Source organism: Salvelinus sp. IW2-2015, linkage group LG33, assembly GCF_002910315.2.
Source record: "Salvelinus sp. IW2-2015 linkage group LG33, ASM291031v2, whole genome shotgun sequence".
Lineage (NCBI taxonomy): Eukaryota > Metazoa > Chordata > Actinopteri > Salmoniformes > Salmonidae > Salvelinus > Salvelinus sp. IW2-2015.
Genome location: NC_036872.1, coordinates 3138773 through 3160271, shown reverse-complemented (window position 1 = coordinate 3160271; position 21499 = coordinate 3138773). Strand labels below are relative to the sequence as shown.

At 44.3% G+C, this 21499-nt stretch overlaps 1 protein-coding gene across 3 annotated transcripts in view; it reads left to right on the top strand.

The window, feature by feature from the left end:
• Positions 1-21499, top strand: part of LOC111957764 (rho-related BTB domain-containing protein 2-like) — an 88116-nt gene that overhangs the window by 41410 nt on the left and 25207 nt on the right. For all 3 annotated transcript variants that reach the window (XM_023978746.2, XM_023978745.2, XM_070436981.1), the window contains 6 exons: positions 2842-3043; positions 3174-3277; positions 13293-13478; positions 14251-15052; positions 15409-15628; positions 20264-20382. In XM_023978746.2, the coding sequence (XP_023834514.1) occupies positions 2852-3043; positions 3174-3277; positions 13293-13478; positions 14251-15052; positions 15409-15628; positions 20264-20382 (1623 nt within the window). In that variant the 5' untranslated portion in view covers positions 2842-2851. The remainder of the gene's footprint in view (positions 1-2841; positions 3044-3173; positions 3278-13292; positions 13479-14250; positions 15053-15408; positions 15629-20263; positions 20383-21499) is intronic.

Sequence of the window (21499 nt, the reverse complement as noted above, 5' to 3'; positions counted from 1 at the left end):
TAAAATGCATTGTGACTAACACGCGGCAATTTAATCCACAAAATTCTACAAATTAACCTATAGACCGATAAGCATGACCGGTCAAATAACGATTAACCGTTAACGTCACTATAAAAAACGTAAACATACAAAAAAATTCAATAAAAGTTATTCTCAACTCTGGTGGTGTTGATCCCATAGGAATGACTGTTCGACATGTCTCTTTATTGCTCTACCCACCTTGACAAAAGAAACATCTTCGTGAGAATGCTATTCATTGACTACAGCTCAGCGTTCAACACCAAAGTGCCCTCAAATCTCATCACTAAGCTAAGGACCCTGGGACTGAACAGCTCCTTCTGCAACAGGATCCTGGACTTCCTGACTGGCCGCCCCCAGGTGGTAAGGGTAGGTAACAACACATCCGCCACGCTGATCCTCAACAAGGGGGCTCCTCAGTGGTGCGTGCTCAGTCCCTTCCTGTACTCCCTGTTCACTCATGACTGCACGGCCAGGAACGACTCCAACACCATCATCGAGTTTGCCGATGACACAACAGTGGTAGGCCTGATCAACGACAATGATGAGACAGCCTATGGGAGGAGGTCAGAGACCTGGCCGTGTGGTGCCAGGACAACAACCTCTCCCTCAACGTGATCAAGACTAAGGAGATGATTGTGGACTACAGGAAAAGGACTGAGCACACCCCAATTTTCATCGACGGGGCTGTAGTGGAGCAGGTTGAGAGCTTCAAGTTCCTTGGTGTCCACATCACCAACAAACTAACATGGTCCAAGCACACGAAGACAGTCGTGAAGAGGGCACAACAAAGCCTATTTCCCCTCAGGAGACTGAAAATATTTGGCATGGGTCCCCAGATCCTCAAAAGTTCTACAGCTGCACCATCGAGAGCATCCTGTCATACCACTGCCTGGTATGGCAACTGCTCGGCCTCCGACCGCAAAGCACTACAGAGGGTAGTGCGTACGGCCCAGTACATCACTGGGGCCAAGTTTCCTGCCATCCAGGACCTCTATACCAGGAGGTGTCAGAGGAAGGCCCTAAAAATTGTCAAAGACTCCAGCCACCCTAGTCATAGAATGTTCTCTCTGCTACCGCACGGCAAGCAGTACCGGATTGCTAAGTCTAGGTCCAAAAGGCTTCTTAACAGCTTCTACCCCAAGCCATAAGACTCCTGAACAGCTAATCAAATGGCAACCCAGACTATTTGCGTTGTCCCCCCCACCTCTTTTACGCTGCTGCTACTCTCTGTTTATTATCTATGCATAGTCACTTTACCTCTACCCTGTACATGTACATATTACTTCAATTACCTCAATTACCTTGACTAACCGGTGCCCCCGCACATTGACTCTGTACCGTCACCCTGTATATAGCCTCGCTATTGTTATTTTACAGTTATCTTAACTGCATTGTTGGATAAGGGCTCGTAAGTAAGCATTTCACTGTTGTATTCGGTGCACGTGACAAATACCATTTGATTTGATATTGTGATCGCTCTCCCGCTCCTTCTTTCCCTCCTATTTGTCCATGTACAACTCTTAGAGAGAGCTGTTGTTGGTCCACTCCTCTTGCAGCTGCTTTGGCCATTACGTGAAGAACTGTTACATAAGGATAAGATATAGTAACTTTTACGACTCCCTCTATTGCGATACTGATGTAAACCCACGTGCCTCACTATGTGTCTTAGATAGACAGAGGAAGGGAGAACTAGCGAGGGAGCACAGATAAAGCCTAGAGTAGACAGCCACTACTCCCTCAGTTCCCTCGGAATCTCTCAGGGTTGGCTCACTCTCTTCCCCACTCACCTAGACTAAGGTAGGCTGTACAGTACAATTTCTTTTGGCCCTGCACCTGAACACCTGCTGCTCAGTGGCTTTGGCAGCTCTAGGACCTCAATGGACGTGGAATATTCCAAAGGGAACATGTTGTTTTTTTGTAGCTTTTAAGCAAGACCTGACATTGTTTGTTTAGGCCTGGAACAATATAGTCTCGATCTGTAACAAATGGGACATAAAATGTATGAGAGGAGCAGGAGTTGGTGGGAATGAGTGGAGGTGTGGGTAGAGGGGGGGGGGGGGCAAGCGGAATTGCCGCTGTCCATCTTCTCATGTGTCCGATGAATGGGTGCCATTTTTTTTGCCGCTAATGTGTGTCACTGCAGGGACGAAGTGCTACACCGCCGGCATCTATGTCAATGGAATAATAATAAGCCTATGAATCTTTCAAACGGCCTATTTATGGGACCATGGTTTGTTCAGAGTGGTAGGGACAGGATTGCAGGTTTGGTCTGCCCATATCAGCTGTATCAATATCAGCTGGGGGAGGGGGGGGTGTCTTTCATGAGTGCCCCTCAGCAGATGGGATCATCATTCACTCCTCCAAAAATAAAATCTTCCACCGGGGCTGTGCTCTGGTTTATATAGTTGCCTCTTGTTCTCTCTGTCTCTCCCACTTTCTCTCATTCTGTTATGACATAAATAGCCACTCAGTTTTTTATTTCTCTGCCCCCGTACCATGTGTTCACTCTGGAGGAGTTTGGCTGGAGCTGCTCATTACTGGTCAGTACGGACTCGGGCTTCTAGCCTTGGCCAAGCTTTTCTGTTGGTGATTGATTTAGGAGCTACCCTGCCCGTTGTCTTGGGCAAAAGCTGTTCAGTATTGTTCCGCTTGTACCTGAATAATTCACTCAAAGACATGCTCTGGAACTTTGGTGACTAGTAAGTCTTTTTTAAACATTCCGCTTTGGTATGGATGTGTCAATGTGTAGTTCTATGTTCAATGACCAGAATTACTTTCTAACCCCCGCTCTCTCCTCCTCCCTCTTCCTCTCTCTCCCAGGGCCCTCTCCATGGATATAGACACAGACTATGAAAGGCCCAATGTGGAAACTATTAAATGTGTGGTGGTAGGGGACAATGCAGTGGGCAAAACCAGGCTCATCTGTGCCCGCGCCTGCAATGCTACCCTCACACAGTACCAGCTGCTCGCCACCCACGTGCCAACTGTCTGGGCCATTGACCAGTACCGTGTGTGCCAGGAGGTGGGCATGGACCCACGCTACACACACACACACACACACACACACACACACACACACACACACACACACACACACACAGCCTGAAAATAATTGTCTCATGCTGTGGTGTGGTGTGTGCCTGTCCGTCTAGGTGTTGGAGAGGTCACGGGATGTTGTGGATGAGGTCAGTGTGTCCCTGAGACTATGGGACACCTTCGGTGACCATCACAAAGACAGACGCTTCGCGTACGGCAGGTGAGGAGGCACACAAACATGCACACACACACTCACTGAGAGGCCGTGGCTACTTTCGGGTCAGGGTACTTGTTGTCCAGGCAGATTCTGGTAACTGACCTATTAACTCAACCTGCCTGGCTATAATGCAACCACCTCCAGTGTCTAAGGCCATGGCATTGTAAATGATTGACAATATTTAATTTGGCTAAAATCGACCCAAATTCCCCACCGTTCAACTCATGAGACTGAGATATGGCGTTTGGGCTGAAGTGCGCACACATACACACACACACACACACACTGTCACACGTGGTCATAGTGGCTGATATGTGTGTACTGAAAGCTAGATACAGTATCAACAAGATCTCATAGTTTCCCTTCGAAATTCAACATGTTATCGATGAACTTCTATTTGTGACGCATTAATTCTCCGTGGTTACAGAGTTATTTCCGCTTGGCTACAGGGTTACAACAGAAAAAACTCAAAGGTTTAGGCATTAATTCCAAATGGTTAAGGTTAGGGCTATGGTTTGGGGAGACTGGCCAACCTCATACCATAAGTATGACATAGCCTAATAGCTACAAACGTCTCACGTTGCCATACCTCCAAAATCACGTCGTTGTCAAATTAGGGAAGCCTGGTTCGCGTTAAGGCTACTAGGAAGGTAACTCCAAATACATTTTCGCTAAGGGCAGCTGTTTAGCTGGTTAATCAAAGGTTAGCCATATGAAGGCAAAAATGTATGCCCAAGTCAAGAAAGCTTACCAGCACTTGCCGCACTGGCCGCCTATTTGGGGTGCTTTTCAAAGCCTATGTCAAACACTCCAGTGAGTGTAATTGGCTCCAATGACTGTAATTTGCTCAATACTAGGGGTTGATAAATAAAGTTGAGATCATTAGAAAGGAGATATTCTACAATTTTCTACTGTAGGTAGGTAATTCAAAATGAGTTTACTCTGTTGTTGCTAGCGATATTCATTAAAACATTTATAACTTTATTTCTTGATATATATATATATATACAGTTGAAGTTGGATTTTTATATACACTTAGGTGGTAGCCATTAAAACTCTTTTTTTCAACCACTCCACAAAATTCTTATTAACAAACTATAGTTTTGGCAAGTCGGTTAGGACATCTAACCGACAATTTTTCCAACAATTGTTTACAGACAGATTATTTCACTTATAATTCACTGTATCACAATTCTAGTGGGTCAGAAGTTTACATACACTGGGCCTTTAAACAGCTTGGAAAATTCCAGAAAATGATGCCATGGCTTTAGAAGCTTCTGATAGGCTAATTGACATCATTTGAGTCAATTGGAGGTGTACCTATGGATGTATTTCAAGGCCTACCTTCAAACTCAGGTCCTCTTTGCTTGACATCATGAGAAAATCAAAAGAAATCAGCCAAGACCTCAGAATCTTTTTTTGTAGACATCCACAAGTCTGGATCATCCTTGGGAGCAAGTGTATTTAAACTTCCGACTTCAACTGTACATACATGCATACAGTACCAGTCACAAGTTTGGACACACCTACTCATTCCAGTGCTGGGTATTTTTATTTGCCATGGAAGACGTACATGTATATTGACTCTCCTCTATCAGACAGACATAATGGGATCATCTCTATCCCTCTCACCCAGACCTTTCAGACATAGCACTGATCCTCACCCAGCCAGCTAGCAGGACTTAATCCACACACATAGACACACAAATATACACACACTCACTCACTCACTCACTCACTCACTCACTCACTCACTCACTCACTCACTCACTCACTCACTCACTCACTCACTCACTGAGCAGGATGTTTTGAGTGACAGAGAGTGTGTGTGTGCATGCGTACGCGGCTGTGTGTGTGCATGCGCGGCTGTGTGTGTATGTGTGTGGCTCTGCGCCTTTTCAAATTGTCAGTGACTCATTGTCTGTGTGTGCTCAGCCAGCCTGCAGTCAGCTGATAGCACAGTGCCAGCTCAGCTGTTCTCTGCCCGTCTGTTTGGGCGCTCTGGGGCTCAACATCTTGCCCTAAACCCACTATCAGATAGCCATGCCACCCCATGCAAGCATCCTTATTTTAATTTTACCTGGCCAAGATAAAGCAAAGCAGTGCGACACAAACAGCAACACAGAGTTACACATGGAATAAACAAACATACAGTCAATAACACAATAGAAAAAGTCTATATACAGTGTGTTCAAATGAGGTAGGATAAGGGAGGTAAGGCACTAAATAGGCCATAGTGGCGGAATAATAACAATTTAGCAATTAAACACAGGAGTGATAGATGTGCAGAAGATGAATGTGCAAGTCGAGATACTGGGGTGCAAAGGAGAAAAAATATACATAACAGTATGAGGATGAGGTAGTTGGATGGGCTATTTACAGATGGGCTGTGTACAGGTGCAGTGATCTGTAAGCTGCTCTGACAGCTGGTGCTTAAAGTTAGTGAGGGAGATATGAGTCTCCAGCTTCAGAGATATTTGCAATTCGTTCCAGTCATTGGCAGCAGAGAACTGGAAGGAAAGGCAGCCAAAGGAGGAATTGGCTTTGGGGGTGACCAGTAAAATATACCTGCTGGAGCGCGTGCTACTGGTGGGTGCTGCTATGGTGACCAGTGAGCTAAGATAAGGCGGGGCTTTACCTAGCAAAGACTTATAGATGACTTGGAGCCAGTGGGTTTGGCGACGAATATGAAGCGAGGACCAGCCAACGAGAGCATACAGGTCGCAGTAGTGGGTAGTATATGGGGCTTTGGTGACGAAACGGATGGCACTGTGATAGAATACATCCAATTTGCTGAATAGAGTGAGGCAATTTTGTAAATGACATCGCCGACGTCAAGGATCGTTAGGATAGTCAGTTTTACGAGGGTGTTTGGCAGCATGAGTGCACGATGCTTTGTTGCGAAATAGGAAGCCAATTCTAGATTTAATTTTGGATTGGAGATGCTTAATGTGAGTCTGGAAGGAGAGTTTACAGTCTAACCAGACACCTAGGTATTTGTCGTTGTCCACATATTCTAAGTCAGAACCCTCCAGAGTAGTGATGCTGGACAGGTGTGCGGGCAGTGATCAGTTGAAGAGCATGCATTTAGTTTTACTTGCATTTAAGAGTAGTTGGAGGCCTCTGAAGGAGAGTTGTATATGGCATTGAAGCTCGTCTGGAGGTTAGTTAACACAGTGTCCAAAGAAGGGCCAGAAGTATACAGAATGGTGTTGTCTGTGTAGAGGTGGATCAGAGAATCGCCAGCAGCAAGAGCAACCTCATTGATGTATACAGAGAAAAGAGTCGGCCCGAGAATTGAACCCTGTGGCACCCCCATAGAGACTGCCAGAGGTCCGGACAACAGGCCCTCCGATTTGACACACTGAACTCTGTCTGAGAAGTAGTTGGTGAACCAGGTGAGGCAGTCATTTGAGAAACCAAGGCTGTTGAGTCTGCCGATAAGAATGTGGTGATTGACAGAGTCGAAAGCCTTGGCCAGGTTAATAAATACATCTGCACAGTATTGTCTCTTATCGATGGCGGTTATGATATCGTTTAGGACATTGAGCGTGGCTGAGGAAACCAAATTTCATAGCGTAGATGGTACGGTGGGATTCAAAATGGTCCGTGCTCTGTGTAACTTGGCTTTCGAAGACCTTAGAAAGGCAGGGTAGGATAGATATAGGTCTGTAACAGTTTGGGTCTAGAGTGTCTCCCCCTTTGAAGAGGGGGATGACCGCGGCAGCTTTCCATTCTTTGGGGATCTCAGACGATACGAAAGAGAGGTTGAACAGGCTAGTAATAGGGGTTGCAACAATTTCGGCGCATCATTTTAGTAAGAGAGGGTCCAGATTGTCTAGCCCGGCTGATTTGTAGGGGTCCAGATTTCATAACTCTTTCAGAACATCAGCTATCTGGATTTGGGTGCAGGAGAAATGGGGGAGGCTTGGGCAAGTTGCTGTGGGGGGTGTTAACTTTCGAAGACCTTAGAAAGGCAGGGTAGGATAGATATAGGTCTGTAGCAGTTTGGGTCTAGAGTGTCTCCCCCTTTGAAGAGGGGGATGACCGCGGCAGCTTTCCAATCTTTGGGGATCTTAGACGATACGAAAGAGAGGTTGAACAGGCTAGTAATAGAGGTTGCAACAATTTCGGCGGTGTTGAATGAGGTAGGGGTAGCCAGGTGTTAAGGCATGGCCAGCCGTAGAAAAATGCTTATTGAAATTCTCAATTATCGTGGATTTAATTGGTGGTGACAGTGTTTCCTAGCCTCAGTGCAGTGGGCAGCTGGGAGGAGGTGCTCTTATTCTCCATGGACTTTACAGTGTCCCAGAACTTTTTGGAGTTTGTGCTACAGGATGCAAATTTCTGTTTGAAAAAGCTAGCCTTTGCTTTCCTAACTGCCTGTGTATATTGGTTCCTAACTTCCCCCAATCAACTACTTATAGGCATGCTCACACTGTCCTCTCTGTGTACAAGAGTATTGGATAGGGTTGTTATTTGATCATAGAGCAAATATATATATTTACACTACCGTTCAATAGTTTGTGGTCACTTAGAAATGTCCTTGTTTTTTGAAAGTAAAGAACATTTTTTCTCCATTTAAAATAACATCAAATTGATCAGAAATACAGTGTAGACATTGTTAATGTTGTAAATGACTATTGTAGCTGGAAACGGCTGATTTTTTGGGGGAGATATCTACATAGGTGTACAGAGGCCCATTATCAGCAACCATCAGTCCTATATTCCAATGGCACATTGTGTTTGCTAATCCAAGTTTATCGTTTTAAAAGGCTAATTGATCAATAGAAAACCCTTTTGCAATTACTGTATGTTAGAACAGCTGAAAACTGTTGTCCTTAAAGAAGCAATAAAACTGGCCTTCTTTAGACTAGTTGAGAATCAGGAGCATCAGCATTTGTGGGTTTGATTGCAGGCTCAAAATGGCCAGAAACAAAGAACTTTCTTCTGAAACTCGTCAGTCTATTCTTGTTCTGAGAAATTAAGTCTATTCCTTGCGAGAAATTGCCAAGAACCTGAAGATCTCGTACAACGCTGTGTACTACTTCCTTCACAGAACAGCGCAAACTGTCTCTAACCAGAATAGAAAGAGGAGTGGGAGGCCCCGGTGCACAATGGAGCAAGAGGACAAGTACATTAGTTTGAGAAACAGATGCCTCACAAATTCTCAACTGGCAGCTTCATTAAATAGTACCCGCAAAACACCAGTCTTAACGTCAACAGTGAAGAGGCGACTCCGGGATGCAGGCCTTCAATGCAGTGCAGAGTTGCAAAGAAAAAGCCATATCTCAGACTGGCCAATAAAAATAAAATATTAAGATGTGCGAAAGAACACATACACTGGACCTAGGAACTCTGCCTAGAAGGCCAGCATCCCGAAGTGGCCTCTTTACTGTTGACCGTGAGACAGTTTTCAGCCGTGCTAACATAATTGCAAAAGGGTTTTTTAATAATCAATTAGCCTTTTAAAATGATAAACTTGGATTAGCTAACACAACGTGCTATTGGAACACAGGAGTGATGGTTGCCGATAATGGGCCTCTGTACGCCTATGTAGATATTCCATAAAAAAATCTGCCTTTTCCAGCTACAATAGTCATTTACAACATTAACAATGTCTACACTGTATTTCTGATCAATATGATGTTATTTTAATGGACAAAAAATTGCTTTTCTTTCAAAAAAAAGGACATTTCTAAGTGACTCCAAACTTTTGAGTGGTAGTGTGTGTATATATATATAATTGTATTATTTGAAGACTGTTATCAAGAAGTTAGCCTATTATTGATTTAATGCCTACAGTATGTCATTCCAAAGACTGAACACGTGAGTTATTAACCCTTATGTCAACATTATGGAGTGACATAGTGCTTGCAAGATCTCTAATAACAGTGGGAAGTATGTGTCTGTATCTTGGGATCTCTGCTGGGTTGTGTATACACCAAGCAGTCAGCCAGTCAGTCAGGAGTTTGAGCTCAGCCTCGCTCTATATCCTGTAAAAACACTTAACACCCAGCTTTGGTTACATAAGGTTAGCTAGCAGCCCTGCTGACCTTTGTAGATTGACTTGACAATGACAGAGTAGGGTGAAGTTGCCCCTAGATGCTGAACTTGGGTCAGTTTTCCCCCCCACTAATAGTTAAGGTTAGGTTCGGGGGAGGGGAAGCTGATCCTAGATCTGTACCCAGGGGAAACTTAAAAAAAAAAAAAAAAACTCCTAGTTCTTATTCACGTGCAGTTGGTAAATGATTGGCCAACGGTATCAGTGAGCTATATAGACTCCCAATGTGTGTCGGCGTGTTTTGTCTCCTCTTCTCTGACTCACATTCATACATGGACGTATGAACATTCACATAGACAGATTCACGCAGACAGATGCAGGGATAGTCACAACCCTTACCACCAGGGCAAAAGCACGTACACACTAACATAGATTAGAGCTGGTAATGACACTTTGACAGGATGCTAATGGAAATTCCTGTTTGTGTGTGTACTTGTGCTTACTGTGTCGATACTAGCCCTATGATGTCATGGTTTAGCACAAGATTACGTCGAACATATAGAGAAGGTGTAATTTTCCCTAGGTTACATATTGGTGGAAGTTAAGATGTGGTCTATGGAACCGGTGTTATTCTGTTGCCTATTTGGCCGACTACTCCATCTAGCTTCTTGAGCCTATCATTTTGGCTGTGCATCACTTAGTTGTTTAAACCTAGTTGACTCTGTTGACCGGTTACGTTTCAGTAGAACTTGAGCTCATACCCCGAATGTTTCATCTTCCATTATCATCTTTAACCCCTAAGGTTGATGTCCGCGCACCACCGAAATTCAATTAGCATAATACAAAAATCCTCACATATGTCAGTTTAAGCTAGAGATATCTTTTTTTGCATTGGATACGTCTCCATATGCTGCATCTGCCTATGTCACATTTCCTCATCTGCGGTGAAAAGTGACAGGGCTAGAGCTGTGTTCGTCAGACCATGAGACATCCCGAAAATCGGTGTTCTCACAAAAACATATATATATATATTTTTTAAACTTCAAGGGGTCTTCAAATTCAAAATCAAATAGCTGAATGATCCTTGGTCAGCCTGGGATCCAAATGAGAAAGTCTGTGTTTTCCTGGGACCCAAGCTTATGAAAACATGCAACTATATGTAAATATTGGCACATTTAATTGCCTAAAACAAATGCAATATAGACAAATAACAATGAAATGAAATACCCATTTAATTAGCTATTCAGGTTTGTTTTTCCCCATTAAAAACATTCTTACATATCTGTCTACTGTTGCTATTAAAAACAAATAAATCATTTTCAATCAGAAACTGGAATAAACTGATTGAAGCAAGATGCTTTTTGAGGCCTCACACAGATATAGACCAGAAAACACACACGAGCACACAGTCCTAATGAGAGGTGTGTGACTGGTTGAAGTTTTCAACAAGCATGTCTGTTCTGGGCTTAGTTTTTGACAGCGCAACCCTGAGGTAATACTCAGCATTGGAACTGTTTCTGTACTTGTTTTTTAAGTGGTGCCAAACTAGGTCAGAACCTCTACTGCTTTCTATCTATGCATAGTCACTTGAACTTACATTTACATATTACCTACCGCTTCCTGCTGTAGATCAGCAACCCAGAACTGTGTGTGTGTTTGCCTCAAAAACCATCTCGCTTCAATCAGTTTATAACGTTAGCAGTTCAGAATAGAAAATATGACTTGTATTTAAACACTAACAGTTCCAACCTAGACTTGTTTTCAACAATAATTTATACAGTAAGCCTGATCATGTTTCATCTTCATATGTACTGTTACTTATGATTCCACTATCAGTAGCTAGCTAGCTTGCTTTGGCTAACGTTAGCTAGCTATTAGCTGTGTACAAGGGGATTGTTTGAAAGAGAAACTCACATCGACTACTATGAGAGAGAGTACTCCCTTATTTCTGCTTATCATCACCCGACTTAGTCTTCCACTGTCGAAGCACTGTTTCCTGAAGCATTCTGCCCAGTTCTGAAAGAACTCCCTGGGTTGACCGTCATGCTGTGGATGTTTGGTCGGGACGTGTCATTTTAATTTTTTTCCATTTTGGGAGACTCATTAAGCACTAACCCGCACAAAACAAAATTGTGGGCGCTCCTCGTTATTTCTCAAAGTGTGTATTAAACCAAGAGAGAGAAACTCATCACTGTATTTGCGTTTCATGACAGTTGAACTCAGTCAGAACTTGTTGCTAGCTTGAGTCCATTCGAGTCCATTCAGTTGCCGCTTCAAAACAACTAGGAACTCGGAAATCTCCCACATACGGCTTCAGTGTGTGGGGGGGGATAGTTCCAACTGGGTCAAATCAATTTGACCGGTCATCCAACTCGGCCTCTTTCTATAGCTCCGACTTTCCAACCTGAAGATCACTGAAATCATGATTTGACCTCGTATTTTTCCGAGTTCCCAGTTGTCTTGAACACGGCAAGTGGCTGATGGCGCACCATCATCTGCTGCTGTACGACAGTACTGCGGAGTGAGCTTCAAGAAAACTGCAGAAAAAAGATCAGGTTAACCTCGAAGCACACAGGCATCTCTCGTCCACTCACGCAGCTGCCAAACTGAGTAGAGAAAACGCTGCTAAACAGAGAGTGCCGTTGCACTTGGCCAAATCAATTCATGAAATAATTATACATTTACTCTGACATGTCGCGACCCATACTTTAAGAAAGGCTGCCATATAGCTTAGTAGACCCCCCCCCCCCCCACACTCCTCCCCCAGCTTAGACTCTTATGGGTTAATAACCCATTAGAAAAAAACATTGATCTGACCATGGTTGTTAGCCTTAGGGCTGGCACAATTACTGTATAACTGTGTAACCAATGATTATGGAACGAACAGCTGACTGAAGAAAGGACAACGGGGCAGTAACATGGAATCTTAACAGCGTACTAAAACTTTGTTGCTCCGTGCTGAAATGTAGAATGTTAATTCTAATTATATTGACTTATGAGGCTCATGCAATGGAATGTATTTTTTGTGATGTCTCAGTTGAATCAACAATATTATCAGCACATATTGATGGATACACTTCCTCCTTTGACTTCCTGCTTTTTTATTCCTGCTTCGCTTCTATAGATACACTCGCAATGGCTGCCAGTCCACCCAATTATGCCATTATACCAATTACTGTCATCCAAAATTCTATGACCGTCACAGCCCTACTTACTGATTCAAATGATTATAATATATTTAGTGAATTCCATGTTTTGACCCCGGATAAATCCCCCAAAAACATAACAATTGGCCTATTTATCTTTACTGATGTCCATTTCCATTGCCACTAGAACGGAGTGCTCTGAGAGCGGAGAGGCTCCCTTAGTGCTGTGCTGGTTATGTGGTAGCTGGCATATTCATTCACATATGGGAAGCCACACACACATGCCTGTCAGAGCCGTGCCTCAGAGACACTAGTGGTTGAGAACGGCCTTAAGTCCTGTTGTCAGCCTGGCCCATCACACTGACTGGCTGAGGAAGTAAGTAGCTGATGTGGCACAGCTATTGTGTGTGTGTGTGTGTGTGTGTGTGTGTGTGTGTGTGTGTGTGTGTGTGTGTGTGTGTGTGTGTGTGTGTGCTGTGGTGTGTGTGTGTGTGTGTGTGTGTGTGTGTGTGTGTGTGTTGTGTGTGTGTGTGTTGCTCTATAATTAGCCACTTTCTGTGGTATTGGCTGCCTTACGGCCTTAGTGGGCTTACGTAAGAGAGAGAAAGGGGCTTCATAGCCCACCAGCCTCAGAGGCCTGTAGACATGACACACACACACACACAGCCCTATGACCTCACACCCCAGCCCGCTCAGTGTCGCCATCCATATTCACTGTGCCTAGCAGCACAAGTGCAGACTCTTTTCAGACATGTTTTTGACCTCCAGGAATGTACTTCCATCTCTCTCTCTCTTACTCCACCCCTCCTACATTACCCTCTCTCCTTTCCCCAACTATCTCTCCCTCTCTTATTTGGGTGTGGCACAGGTCTGACGTGGTGGTGCTGTGTTTCTCCCTGGCCAACCCCAACTCCCTGCGCCACGTCCGCACCATGTGGTACCCTGAGATTAAGCACTTCTGCCCCCGCACCCCTATCATCCTGGTGGGCTGCCAGCTGGACCTGCGCTACGCCGACCTGGAGGCTGTCAACCGCGCCCGCAGACCCCTGGCCAAGTAAGACCACCATCACCCTGGTCCTCCTGAGACGGGTCCACATCAGACCTGGGTTTAAAATCAAATCGTATTTGTTGCATCCGCCGAAATGGACCTTACCGTGAAATGCTTACTTACAAGCCCTTAAACAACAATGCAGTTCAAGAAATAGAGTTATGAAAATATTTACTAAATTAACTAAAATAAAAAGTAACACAAGAAAATAACAATACCGAGGCTATGTGCGGGGGTACAGGTTAATCGAGGTAATTTGTACATGTAGGTAGGGGTGAAGTGCCTGCCTATTTCTAGGAAATTATTTGGGGGGGGGGATTTCAAATAATTTCCTAGAAATAGACCTACTATTTGAAACTATTTTCAAATAGCCAACAATATTTGTTTCCAAATATAGGACAAAACAGACCAGGGAACAAATGCAGTATTTAAATATTTGTGTTTGAAAATACACTTGTCTGTGTATTTCAGTATTTTCAAATACATGGCAATATTCGACTCTTTGAAAGTAATTGAAATACTTAAAATCGTTTTTGAACCCGGGTCTGGACCACCTTGACCGCAGCAGTCCCATCACATCCATTGGCTGGATGTTTGGCATTTGATTGAATCGCAAACGTACCTGTCCAGCCTTCTCTCTGTCCATAGTTTCTTTCCTTGTTATTGTCTAATACATTCTTGACTCAGTTACAGCCCACGATAGCACAGTTAAAGCACAATCATTTCATTAGATATCTATCTCTCTGCTAATTCTCTAACCCTCTCCCTTTGTCCTCAGACCCATCAAGCCTACAGACATCCTACCTCCAGAGAGAGGCCACGAGGTGGCAAAGGAGCTAGGCATTCCCTACTTCGAGACCAGCATCGTGGCCCAGTTTGGGGTAAAGGATGTGTTCGACAATGCTATCCGTTCTGCCCTTATCTCCCGCCGCCACCTCCAGTTCTGGAAGTCCCACCTGAAGAGAGTCCAGCGGCCCCTCCTCCAGGCCCCSTTCCTGCCCCCRCGMCCCCCMCGCCCTGTGGTMGGCATCCCRGACCCCCCTCCCATCGACGGAGAYGCCCCRGACTCCCTCRTCTGCCAGRCGCTYTGCGCRGARGTCCTCTTCCTKCTCCAYGGCGGSGCCACGCGRGTCTTCGCACACAAAGTCTACCTGGCCACCTCCTGCTCCAAGTTCTACGACCTCTTCACCCTGGATCTGCTGGCCATCGAGGCGGATTGGGAAGGAGAGGAGCACGCCGAGAGCGGTGAGGAGGATGAACAGAGTAGGAGAGGTGCCAAAGAGCAGGCAGGGCGTACTAAGAGCTTGGACATCGATAAGGAGGGGGAGGGGGGCGCCAGGGGACTCAAACGGCCACCCATGCTCCAGCAGGGCTCCCTGAGGACTTCCAAAAGTGATAACGCCCTCCCCGCCAGGAGCCAGTGCCCTCTGGGGCCCCTGGGAGCCGGCCGTGGCCTCTCGGGATGGGGGAGGGGCTTCCTGAGTGTGTACCTGGAGCACATAGCTGACCCTGAGACGGGGCGACTTCGCCTCATGACTGTGGTCTCCATGGACGGCCTCATACAGGAAGAACCCTTCCAGGTAAGATCAGATACCAACAAAACAAGTCTTGCAAGACGCTTTGGATAGTAGCGTCTGCTAAATCACTATATTAAATCATGCAAAACCAGCTACACCGTGAGGTTCCCATTCCCATCACTGTTCCAGGGTTGTATAATCATTTTATTTCACTGTGAAGAATGTCTCCTACTGGTCATCACAACTATAACACATTTTAGGGCAACAAAGACGTTTTAAAGGAGAATTAAAGGTCATTAAAGTGAGGTTAATCCAAACACATCAAATGGTGTTTATTAACTTAATTTATACCACTGCTTGGCTTAATACTCAATTCCGAGAGGGTGTTGATTATTTTTTCAACTTTGCTGTGGTTCCAGGCGGTGCTGCAGTACCTGTACACAGGCAGTCTGGACGAGAGCCGAGGGGACCTGATGCAGGTGGCCACCATCGCCGAGCTGCTGGAGGTGTTTGACCTGAGGATGATGGTGGCCAACGTGCTGAACCGTGAAAGCTTCATGAACCAGGAGATCACCAAGGCCTTCCATGTCCGCCGAGCCAACCGCATCAAAGAGTGCCTCAGCAAGGGTACCTTCGCCGGTAAACACACTGCCCCCACTTGCCTTGACATACTGCGTTCTCAGAGCTAGTATGCATGTGTGTGCGTGCGTTTGTGTGTGTGTATACAGCACATTTAGCATTCCCACTTTATTCCAATATTCTCCCATGAATTCACACTTCTGGATCTATGGCCATGATATTGTTTTTCCTATATGCAATATTTTGTTTGTGTGTCCTGTGCTTCAGTTGGTGTCATCGATCTAAATATGTGTTGCTGAGCTTTTCTGCTTTCTCAGTATGTGTGCCGTGCCCATGTGTTTCTTTACGTCACTTATTTCTGCTTCGTTTGTGTGCATGTTGGCTATAGCGTTTACCTCAAGGTGAGAGTCCTATACCATCTCTAAAGGAACTGTAGACTTTTCTACCATCAGCTGGCATACCACAATCCTTATTTTATAGTCATTGTGTCAGGTTCCGTGGGTATTTCTTTTTCAATATACACAGAAGTCTGTGGACACCCCTTCAAATTAGTGGATTCTGTATTTCAGCCACACCTGTTGCTGACAGGTGTAAAAAAAAAAAAAAAAAAAAGCACACAGCCATGCAATCTCCATAGACAAACATTGGCAGTAGAATGGCTTTACTGAAGAGCTCAGTGACTTTCAACATGGCATCGTCATAGTATGCCTCCTTTCCAACAAGTCAGTAAGTCAAATTTCTGCCCTGCTAGAGCTGTACCGGTCAACTGTAAATGCTGTTATTGTGAAGTGGAAACATCTAGGAGCATCAACGGCTCAGCCGCGAGGTGGTAGGACGCACAAGCTCACAGAACAGGACCTCTGAGTGCTGAAGCGCATAGCGAGTAAAAATCGTCTGTCCTCAGTTCCAGACGTCAGCACAAGAACTGTTCGCCGGGAGCTTCATGAAATGGGTTTACATGGCCGAGCAGCCACACACAAGCCTAAGATCAGCATGCGCAATGCAAAGCGTCGGCTGGAGTGGTGTAAAGCTCGCTGCCATTGGACTCTGGAGCAGTGGAAATCGTTCTCTGGAGTGCTGAATCACACTTCGCCATCTGGCAGTCTGGCAGACGAATCTGGGTTTGGCGGATGCCAGGAGAATGCTACCTGCCCCAATTCATAGTGCCAACTGTAAAGTTTATTTTTGTATTTTTAGGGAGCAGATCAGCTTTAATATAGCAAATAGATTGTGGCTTCCATCAATGTAATTATCTGCATCATTTCCAATCCCCTATATATTTGTTTTGTAAATATATAAACTAGAAACGTCCCTTTTTTAGGACCCTGTCTTTCAAAGATAATTCGTAACAATCCAAATAACTTTACAGATCTTCGTTGTAAAAGGTTTAAACACTGTTTCCCATGCTTGTTCAATGAACCATAAACAATTAATGAACATGCACCTGTGTAACGGACGTTAAGACACTAACAGCTTACAGACGGTAGGCAATTAAGGTCACAGTTATAAAAACTTTGGACACTATAAAGGCCGTTCTACTGACTCTAAAAAACACAAAAAGAAAGATGCCCAGGGTCCCTGCTCATCTGCATGATCGTGCATTAGGCATGCTTCAATGAGGCATGAGGACTGCAGATGTGGCCAGAGCAATAAATTGCAATGTTTGTACTGTGAGACGGCTAAGACAGCGCTACAGGGAGACAGGACGGACAGCTGATCGTCCTCGCAGTGGCAGACCACGTGTAACAACACCTGCACAGGATCGGTACATCCGAACATCACACCTGCGGGACAGATACAGGATGGAAACAACAACTGCCCGAGTTACACCAGGAACGCACAATCCCTCCATCAGTGCTGGCTGTCTGCAATAGGCTGAGAGAGGCTGGACTGAGGGCTTGTAGGCCTGTTGTAAGGCAGGTCCTCACCAGACATCACCGGCAACAACGTCGCCTATGGACACAAACCCACCGTCGCTGGACCAGACAGGACTGGCAAAAAGTGCTCTTCACTGACTAGTCGCGATTTTGTGTCACCAGGGGTGATGGTGGTATTCGCGTTTATCGCTGAAGGAATGAGCGTTACACCGAGGCCTGTACTCTGGAGCGGGATCGATTTGGAGGTGGAGGGTCCTTCATGGTCTGGGGCGGTGTGTCACAGCATCATCGGACTGAGCTTGTTGTCATTGCAGGCAATCTCTGGCAAATCTGGTGCAGTCCATGAGGAGGCGATGCACTGCAGTACTTAATGCAGCTGGTGGCCACACCAGATACCGACTGTTACTTTTGATTTTGACCCCCCCCCCCTTTGTTCAGAGACACATTATTAAATGTCTGTTAGTCACATGTTTGTGGAACTTGTTCATTTTATGTCTCAGTTGTTGAATCTTGTTATGATCATACAAATATGTACACATGTTAAGTTTGCTGAAAATAAACGCAGTTGACAGTGAGAGGACTTTTCTTTTTTCGTTCAGTTTATCTCAAATCCAGTTGTGTCGGAAGTTTACATACACTTAGGTTGGAGTCATTAAAACTCGTTTTTTAACCACTCCACAAAATTCTTGTTAACAAACTATAGTTTTGGCAAGTCGGTTATGACATCTACTTTGTGCATGACACAAGTCATTTTTCCAACAATTGTTTACAGACAGATTATTTCACTTATAATTCACTGTATCACAATTCCAGTGGGTCAGAAGTTTACATACACAAAGTTAACTGTGCCTTTAAACAGTTTGGAAAATTCCTGAAAATTATATCATGGCTTTAGTAGCTTCTGATAGGCTAATTGACCTAATTTGAGTCAATTGGAGGTGTACCTGTGGATGTACTTCAAGGCATACCTTCAAACTCAGTGCCTCTTTGCTTGACATCATGGGACAATGAAAGGAAATCAGCCAAGACCTCAGAAAAAAAGCCAGACTATGGTTTGCAACTGCACATGGGGACAAAGATCATACTTTTGGGTGAAATGTCCTCTGGTCTGATGAAACAAAAATGGAACTGTTTGGCCATAATGACCATCGTTATGTTTGGAGGAAAAAGGGGGACGCTTGCAAGCCGAAGAACACCATCCCAACCGTGAAGCACAGGGGTGGCGGCATCATGTTGTGGGGGTGCTTTGCTGCAGGAGGGACTGGTGCACTTCACACATAGACGGCATCATGAGGCAGGAAAATTATGTGGATATATTGAWGCAACATCTCAAGACATCAGTCAGGAAGTTAAAGCTTGGTTGCAAATGGGTCTTCCAAATGGACAATGACCCCAAGCATACTTCCGAAGTTGTGGCAAAATGGCTTAAGGACAACAAAGTCAAGGTATTGGAGTGGCCATCACAAAGCCCTGACCTCAATCCTATAGAAAATTTGTGGGCAGAACTGAAAAAGCGTGTGCGAGCAAGAAGGCCTACAAACCTGACTCAGTTACACCAGCTCTGTCAGGAGGAATGGGCCAAAATTCGCCCAACTTATTGTGGGAAGCTTGTGGAAGGCTACCCAAAACGTTTGACCCAAGTTAAACAATTTAAAGGCAATGCTACCAAATACTAATTGGGTGTATGTACATTTCTGACCCACTTGGAATGTGATGAAAGAAATAAAAGCTGAAATAAATCATTCTCCCTACTATTATTCTGACATTTCACATTCTTAAAATAAAGTGCTGATCCTAACTGACCTAAAACAGTGCATTTTTACCAGGATTAAATGTCAGGAATTGGGAAACACTGAGTTTAAATGTATTTGGCTCAGGTGTATGTAAACTTCCGACTTCAACTGCATATACAGTACCAGCGTGGACACACCTACTCATTCCAGGGTTTTTCTTTATTTTACTATTTTCTACATTGTAGAAAATTAGTGAAGACATCGAAACTATGAAATAACACATGGAATCATGTAGTAAACAAAATATATTTGATATTTGATATTCTTCAAAGTAGCCACCTTGATAACAGCTTTGCACACTTTTGGCATTCTCTCAACCAGCTTTATTTAGTATATTTTAGTTTAACCATAATATTTGTTGTAATAAATGTTCTGTATTTTCTGGTGGATTAAACTGAAATTGCAACCAACTTTCTATGGCTTGTTTTAAAAATAGCAATATTTTAGAGATAATTACATTTTCAAATAACCAAAAGTGAGAGGTTGTAATCTGAATAAAGGGAAATGGGCATTCTTGAATGGGGGACCAACTCCATATTTAATACCCATGATTTTGGAATGAGATGTTCGACAAGCAGGTGTCCACATACATTTGGTCATGTAGTGTACCTCCTGAATATAAATGATTTACACGCTCTAGTGGTTTCTATGCCCTGTGAAGATTGGCGAGGCCTATAGGTCTGCCCTAGGATTTGGTTTTGATTTTTTTATAGAATGCTTCTTCTTTAGGAGGACATCTTTGGGCCTCCGAACAGAATAAATAGCTTGAGCCCTTCAAATGTGTGTATATATAGGTTTCAAACTTAGTATCTCAACTCTGCTTGTCACTGTGTGCCACCCTATCCCTCCCGTCTGTCAAATAGAGTTCTGTCTATCTGTCAATTTCTCTCTTGCTCTGTCTACCTCTCTCTGTGTGCGTCTGTCTGTCTGTGTGTGTGTCTGTCTGTCTTCCCGTCTTTCTGTATCCTCGACTCTGTGGCTCACTCCAAGATGAGTGCTCAGTCTTTTCCCTCCCCCGGTTTTAGATGTGGTGTTCCACCTGGACGATGGATACCTGCCGGCCCACAAGCCCCTGCTCATCTCCAGCTGCGACTGGATGGCGGCCATGTTCCGGGGATCCTTCATGGAGAGCTACATCGAGGAGGTGAGTCAGGAGTAAGACTGCACAATTAATCGAAATGCACATCGAAATTGCAATATTGACATACGCAATATGCATATCGCAAGAGATCCATATTGCATGCGATATTTTCAAACGCCACTCAGCCGTGAGTAACGTCCGTTTTTATAGTTGACTCTTTTTGACGTCTCCGTCTCTCCTCTTGCGGCTGCTTCCCACACACACCAAGCCTCGCCCCCCTGTCACTCAAGCAGCACAGTTCAAGTCCAATCGCAATATCTGCTTAAATGAAATCGCAATTAGATTCTTTGCCCTTCGAGAGAGAGAGAGAGATGCTGGGGTTACAATGTCAAACCAGACACACATTTCCCAGTTGAACCTAGCAGTAGGAGAAATATCAAAGTGTTAGCTAAAGCTAAAGCTAAATGTGTGGGGAACTTATTATTGTGTCGGACACGTGAGCTGGTGATTGTCAAGCAAATAACTGCCGGTCTCACTGTAATTGACCTGTTAATTAGCTTAAACACGTTTAGCATCTCCTGGCTTCCACGCACAGCCTACAAGCTACTGATCCAGACCTTTGGAACATCTACATTTTAAAAGTAGAATAAATCCATTTGATATAGCCTACACCATCACAATAAATCCATTATTTATTTTAGACAGGTCTAAAGAAACATGACATGAAGAAAATGTAGTCTATTTCAGAAGAACAGAATAGCATACTCTGAGTTGGCCTTATGTTAGGCCCTGATCTGGCTATGCCATCTGGCTGTGGGCTACACTATTTCATTTAGCAGACAATATTTGCTTAGAATTCTGTGCCATTATTTAAAAAAAATTATATTGGTCAACTTCTGTGCAATAAATAAATATTCCAAACCTACTCTGGGACAGTTGTGGGATGTGATAGATGCCAAATTAATACAACCACTCGCATCCCAAAAACTTTTAAAAGCAATGAGGTTGATTGTTTAGCTTAAAATTTTAAGGCCATTTATTTTCACATTATAAGCGCAGCAATATGCACCAGGCTAAAGTAGGCTAAAAGGGCTACTGTTCCAAAATGCTATCAATTAGCGGGAAAACTGTTCTCGAAAGTGATTGCAAATGTCATTATGCATGTAATGCTTTATTATAA